The 7,113-nt window shown below is 37.0% G+C and overlaps 1 protein-coding gene across 2 annotated transcripts in view; it reads left to right on the top strand.

Moving 5' to 3' along the window:
- The first annotated feature begins 2,397 nt into the window (after positions 1-2,397).
- The window catches only part of LOC118430606 (NXPE family member 3-like), a 7,174-nt gene continuing 2,458 nt past the window's right edge, over positions 2,398-7,113 (top strand). Inside the window, exons 1-4 of one of the 2 annotated variants that reach the window (XM_035841584.1) lie at positions 2,398-2,528; positions 4,441-4,528; positions 4,867-5,576; positions 6,323-6,378. In XM_035841584.1, the coding sequence (XP_035697477.1) occupies positions 5,323-5,576; positions 6,323-6,378 (310 nt within the window). In that variant the 5' untranslated portion in view covers positions 2,398-2,528; positions 4,441-4,528; positions 4,867-5,322. Of the gene's footprint in view, positions 2,529-3,992; positions 4,529-4,866; positions 5,577-6,322; positions 6,379-7,113 lie in introns of those variants that run through there. The other variant, XM_035841590.1, reaches the window with a different exon arrangement.

Raw genomic sequence — 7,113 nt, 5'->3', positions numbered from 1 at the left:
ACCTACAGGAAACACATTTGAAGCACACAAATAACTAACAAATCGAACTGCAGTCATCTTAACCCTATCTGACGGGGGGGGGGGGGGGGCTAAAAGTGCCTGCGCCAACTTTGACGTCATATAACTGCGACTATATATCCGCGGGAAACACCATGTTGGAATTATTTAGGATACAATTGATTCAAATATACGACAATATTCATAGAAAGTCGATTTAGCATTCGCAGAAAATCCAATATTGGGGTTAATTAGTATCCGGAGATCTCCAATTTTACAGCAGTATCCCTACCAAAACTATTAGCATTTGTGGAAAATCCTACATTGGAATTCTTTAGGATCCGGAAATTCCAAAATTACGGAAATAACCTTAACCCTCAAACCACCGTATGGGGTCAAAACTGACATCAATGTGTGCCATTATGTCATTTTGGGTCGAAAACATATTTCCTTCCAGGAGTTTGTTTGTACATCTGTCCTATAACTTCTTATACGTTTTTACCGAGATTGACTCATTGTTGATAAAGTTATCCTCGAAAGTTTATGCATGGTCCAATAGGGTCAAAACTGACCCCCGCATTTTTCTAAACAAACTTTTGCGACCCACTCCTAAACTACTTATCGTAGGATCACGAAATTTTCAGAGAATGATGTACACGTAGGCCAAAACTATTGTAACAACTTTTGTGCCATTATCATGTCATATGACTACATTATGACGTCATCTAGGTAATATCAGCCGCCATCTTGGATTTTGACTGGTGACGTCATCGAATTAGCATAAATTATGAATATTGAGTCCTAAAATGTATGTTGGATTTTATAAGATGTGATAAACAATTGTTATTTGCCAAGAAAACCTTAAAACTTAAATGTTTAATACAAAATTAAAAAATATCGTAATAAATTTGTCTGTCAGAATTCCGTTGCCATGGCAACTTAAAAAATGATGAAGATTTGCAACTTAGAAAATTTGTTCACTGAAAATGTTTGCTATCAACTTTTTTTTAAAAGTTACCAAGTTCGGTGGCCTAAGCATAAGCCATTCAGGCGCTATATGCCATTGAAGCTGGTACAGGCATCAAAAACCTCCTTCCCGGTCTGTTTAGTGTTATCTTAAATTTTTACATATTTTTTTCTTTTTTTTGGTCAAATTCTTACACTTTCGATATATTTTTTCTATAGTTTTAATTTTTAAATAAATTTTTGTTTATATTCTTTTTAAATATATTTCTTTAAGACTTTCATAGCTTTTCTATTATTTTTGAGACCGCGTAACACAGCGTGTTTGGCGGGATCGACAGGTTTTGAGTTCAAATCCTGCAGCGTGTTACCAAGTTTGTGCCCTTTGGCACTTAACACGACTTTCCTTACTTTACTCAGGTGAAAATGAGTACCTTGTTAGGCTAGGGCCATTCTGGGGATTGGAAGTTAAATAGAGGTCCCGTGTATAGGTAGAGACACACTCCATGCACGTTAGATAACCCCTACACGTGCGGTGGTGCGGTGTGCGATGAAGCAAACCATTCTGTCTTGAGTTGGTCAGATCGGGCTTTTTCGGTCAATCATGTACATGTGGGGTTCTAACTTATTTTGATTAATTTAAAAGTGTAACACTGCGTAATAGTTATATTATTGGCTGGAACCATGAAAAGGGGTATTGTCAAATGCAACGGTAGGTGCAGAAAACAGAATGATAATGTTTGTTACTACCTATGCTGCTGATAGCCATATTAAAGACGTTATAATTATACCAGTTAGATGTTAGTTGGGCTCCGCCATCTTATATCCAGCACCCAAATTTATAAAAAACAAAACATTTCGTAACAGATAATCGCAACGGAAATAGAACAATATTAATGTGTGTTACTGTAATAAACAATATTAATGTGTGCTACAACTTCTGTTGTTAAAAGCAATATCAACGACGTCTTAAAATGACGCCTTACACATGTAAGATATCACTCGGTGTCTTCCATCTTAGCTTGGCAAATTTAAATTTTATTAATACATTTTAGCAAACTATAACAATTTTTTAATGCACTTCAGAAAAGTCGGTTGTTGCTCCAAGATTAATTATAAACTATATACAGTGGATTTTCTGCTATTCTGTCTTGCAACCATGATATATCAAACGATGATATATCTAACTTTTGTGTGGGATGATACCAATGGAATCATATATTTAAAAAAAAATTATGATGGAATCTGTTAACCAATCCTGTCAATCCAATCCAATGTATTACTAATAGATTCGTTATACATTTAGTATACCTGACTAGCTGATACCTGACACCCCTTTAAAATCCACAGTATCTCTCAGACCCAAGGCTTTATACACCGGACGTCTGACTAGGTTATACGCGGGAAAGCAGCACGCATGCGCGCATATTTAAGTTAACAGCGTTATTCCGCGGTAGAAACGTTACAGGGACAACACATACAGAAAGTCAGTTGTCTAACAACTTGTATGGGACTTACAACCTGTGGAGAGCAAGAAGTAGGGGAGCTGCTACGTTATCATTACCAAGGTATACATTCTGTTTTATATTATTATCAATCATGGATATATTAAGCAGTTTTTTCATCAAAAGTAACAAATATCTTTGTTTGACTCTTGGGATTTTGGTCAAACTTTCCTGAAAATTTGAAGTGAATTGGTCCATATTTGAAGTTAATTGGCCTCTCCAAACTACAGATACACGTGATTATCCAGGTAGCCCAACATGACCCCTGATTTAGACCATAAGCTTGTCTTAGCAGAACAGAGCTCTTTTCTCGTCACGTTTGGTATACAGAATATTCATGTCTGTTTTAGAACATTTGAGTAGAGCTTATCTGCCCTCTCGGCAATTGGATGTTGAGGAGCGGCAAGGACACGGCAAGAGTAACGTTCAGCGTTTAGTGGAGGAGGCAGCGTCATCATGTTGGGAGTTATAATTGCCATAGGAAAAACTGGCTTCGTCATCATTCCAGACAACCTCTATTTTTGTGAGATATAAGGACACCACCCTCCATCCATCTGCAATATCCTACCTCTTCAATGTTGGACCAATTGCCATTTTGCAAGATTACAAGAACCATCCACACAGAGCAAAGACCACTGCTGACTACTCTAGGTTGCTGGAGTACAGTCTTAAGATAAATAGCCTTCCTGCAGCTTACGACTAGCAGTCAATGGAACACTTCTTAGTTCAAATTGTTTGTTTGAATGCAGAGTAAAAGTGGCTTCATTTTCAAGTCAATGCAAATGGAAGAAAATGAGCTGAATAGCCCCTGGCTGAAAAGAGTGAGTAGTCGGCCCCACCAACGACAATAGCAATTAGATATTAACTGAAAGGACACAAATATAATTTTGGGCATACAATACAGGGATTTTTGCCTAGGTTTGGGTTACTTTAACCCTCAAACACCCGAGTGGGGTCAATTTGGACCCCAGGCGTACATTTTGAAGTGCCATTTGAACATTTTTAATCTGGAGAAAAAATCATTCCGTGACTTTGTCAGTCAATATGTCTTATATCTTCTCCTAAGTTTTCGCAAAGATTGTTACAATAATGTGGAAATTATAAAGAAAGTTTGTGTTCAGTCCCTCTGGGGTCCAAACGGACCCAAGCAAAAATGTGCAGTTTTTAAAACAAACTTTGGAGGTTTACGCCTTAACCACTTACAGTATGACTACCAAACTTTCAGACAATAATAAGAATGTAAACGTAAATCATCACAAAAATTTCTGTGTCATCAACATGTAATTTGACGACATCATGACGTCATTTGTCTAATCAGGGCGGCCATCTTAGATTTTGACCAATGACGTCATGAAATTAGCATAAATTATAAATTTTAAGTCATGAAAATTACATCGAATTTTATAGAATCTAATTGTTGTCAGAAAACAAGTGTAGTTTACCAAGAAAATTTTGTTTAAATTGAAATTGTCAAATTTTGGTAAAAATAAAACGATTTTTGGTCAATTCTAGTAAAGACAAGTAGCAAGCTGCTTTCAAATTACCCTTCATGAATATCCACAAGTTCATTGAGTCCTGTAATCTTCCACAGCACACCATGTGTACGACATCTCACATTATTTTACAAATGCCAAGCATATGTTTTAGGAAATACCTTTTATCTGATTTCATAGGGAAGACGACCATCTTGTACCTTTTATTTGAAACAATATTGCCAACCAATATAGAATAGAAGATGTCTCTTCGTTGGCCCTTTCTTTGCAAAATTAGGATTACGAGAGTCTGCCATTGGTCCAGGCAGACACCCGTTGTTCTGATGTCCATTAGCTTCACAGTCATTTCATGGTCACAATTTCTTTAGTTGAAGGAGTGATACATCCTTGTAAATGATGAACTATTGATAAGCTTAATTCGGTGTTGTTGGTAAAAAAATGTAGAAGCATTTAAGTGTTTTTGTTTTTCAATATTTAAACAGCTCAGCTCTGAATGCAATGGAGAAATTGAAGCTACCAGTCGTAGCTTTAATCGTTTGCCTGGCTTTCCTCTCGTCGATGTTGTATCAGGTAGCTATTATCAATACATATTTTTTGTGTAAACTTTATCAATTGATATACTTACAGGGAATCTAAGGATATCAAGTAGTTGTAAGGTGTTTTTAAACTGTAATACTTTGAAAATAGTAGATAAAGCCATGCTGTATTTGATTGCAAACATTAGTTTTTTTCCCCTTAGTTTTCCATCTGTAAACTGCAATACTTTAAAAATAGTAGATAAAGACATGCTGTATCTGATAGCAAATGTTAGTATTTTTTTCCTTAGGTTTCAATCTTTTAAATAGAATAAGGACGAGCACAAAGGACGAGCACAAAATTATGTAACATCAAATATTTTTTTTTTTCAGAATCATTTAAGGAGTAACCGAAGGATAAGGACTAAACCAACGCCATTACCAGTTCAGTCGAAAAGTAACCGAGAAGACAAACTCCTTTCCCATTGGCGTTACAAAAATGGTTCAGTTAATTTTAATATGGTCACTCAAACATTATTTGTTAGTGTGGTCAACCCCCAACCGGTGTACCAAGTTGGAAAATAACTTTTGATCAAAATCGTCACAAAGGATTCAAAAGGCCGTGCAAAATCATATGGAGGAGATTTTCTTCGAACCAAGCTTTACAGCACCATCCCGGTTCAGGCAAGCACCGCTGGAAGAGTTACAGACTTTAAAAATGGGACATATATCGCCAGCTTTTTTCTCAGTTGGCCGGGAATACTCTCAGTTTCAGTGCAACTCATACATTCGAGCGAGGCTGTGCAGGTTTTGAAAAGAATACGAGACACAGTCCCGGCGAGACGAATCATGGTGTGGTGCTTTCTGGATGAAACAAGAAACATTTCTGAGTGGACGCCTTGCTCAAGTAATATTGTTAACCGCGTCAATCTTCGCGACTTTTATGACTTTTCCAAACCGACAATAAATGTTTCCTTCTACTGCCAACGTCCAAAACGTCCAATTCACTGTCCATCAATAACAGTGTGTCATCGTGACAATAAGGGCACTTTATCCGTGCAGGATGAGATGCTCACTGCAGATGAAAAGAAAATGTTCCCCAGGTAACTACCATTACAAAGAGCGAAGTCACATTTAAGCTTGGCAAATTACGATTTACGCTAGCTCACCTAAAAGTATAGTCATTGTTTTAGAAAAAAGGTACTTTAGCTTCACTGATAGTGTTTTTGAATTGCTTGTTTTGTTTGAAATTACCCTAGATGCTATTTAAGAAACGGATATGTGTTAAACTACGATAGAGGTGAAAAAGCGTTTTGCGGGAATTCAGACACGGGGATCGTAATAGCGAGAGTGTGCTTCCTCTGATAATAACATTTTCTCATCACTGATTCCTACATGTTATGTCGTGCAAACATCCTGTAGCTGTTAAAAAAATTGGTTTAGAATTACAGCTTCGTGTGCAATATGGTCTTAATCGGCTTTTTTGTTTAGTAGACAGTACTAGAGATATAGTATATATAATGTTTTATTAACTTCAGTTGAAAACCCTTCTCCTGCTGGTGATTTTTGGCCAGTTTAACCTTGTAGAGCTGATTTACTCGTCACAAAATTAAAGCTTGACCTGTTCTGTGCTGCTGCACGATTTACAGCCCCACATAGGATTTGCAGTGTTAAGCAGTTTCTACATGAAAAAAAAAACTACAACGGTTACAAAAATACAGCTCAGGATGGTAATGGTCAAATATGTGCATTTCGCATGTAAGTAGGATCAGCAGGACATGGGTTTTAAAAACTATTCAGTATCCAAAATTATGGCTCTAACAACATTTTCTTGTAATTTGCATCGTAGGGATCTGAGCTTGGAAGAAACGTCATCTAGCATCAAAATTCGAACTAGAGGCATTCGTAAGTGCTCTTTTTTAAAAATTTCTTTTAGACACAGTTGTCAAAACAGCTCCCCAAAATCTTAACCAGCAATCTATGCGTATTGATGAGGAAACCAATGTCAATCACCAATTTAACTACTGACAACAATAGCTGATTTGTTTACACCTTTGAAGGCGGGAAATAAATGTGTTTTGTTCGCTTCTAGTTGAGTTAATTTTTTGTGCGAACTTGTCCTTATGATGTGCACATTTATTCTCCGCCCCCAGTTAATGTAACAGTCGGTTGGCTTTTTGTTCTTACGCTAAAGCTCTCCACTGATATTACCTTCTTATTCTTTCTGAACTTTGTATTTTTCTCTACATGTACCGCTAGCCAACATGGCAAAACTAACCCTAAGGCCAGCAAAATCGGCAGAGCTGATTTAACATCACTTCCAGGTCCCAGATTCCGTAGGCGACCGCTTGGCCGTCGCCTTACAAACACAACCCGCAGTGTCTTTGCTATGTTTTTAGTCTATTCCGCCACCAATATTCATAAAATACCAAAACTAAGGTCATGCCATGAAATATCAGTTTCCGACATTCCCGTGCGCGGGCGGTCGCTGGGGACGCGCGGAACCAGTCGCCATCTGTAAGAAACATCCGTCCTTCCCTGCGTACAATATGCGCCACACACCAACAATATATATATATAAATATATATATATATATATATATATATATATATATATATATATATATATATATATATATA

The sequence above is a fragment of the Branchiostoma floridae genome, chromosome 1, assembly GCF_000003815.2.
Source record: "Branchiostoma floridae strain S238N-H82 chromosome 1, Bfl_VNyyK, whole genome shotgun sequence".
Classification (NCBI taxonomy): domain Eukaryota; kingdom Metazoa; phylum Chordata; class Leptocardii; order Amphioxiformes; family Branchiostomatidae; genus Branchiostoma; species Branchiostoma floridae.
Note: the sequence above shows the minus strand (reverse complement) of the source record. Positions and strands in the feature narration are given on the sequence as shown.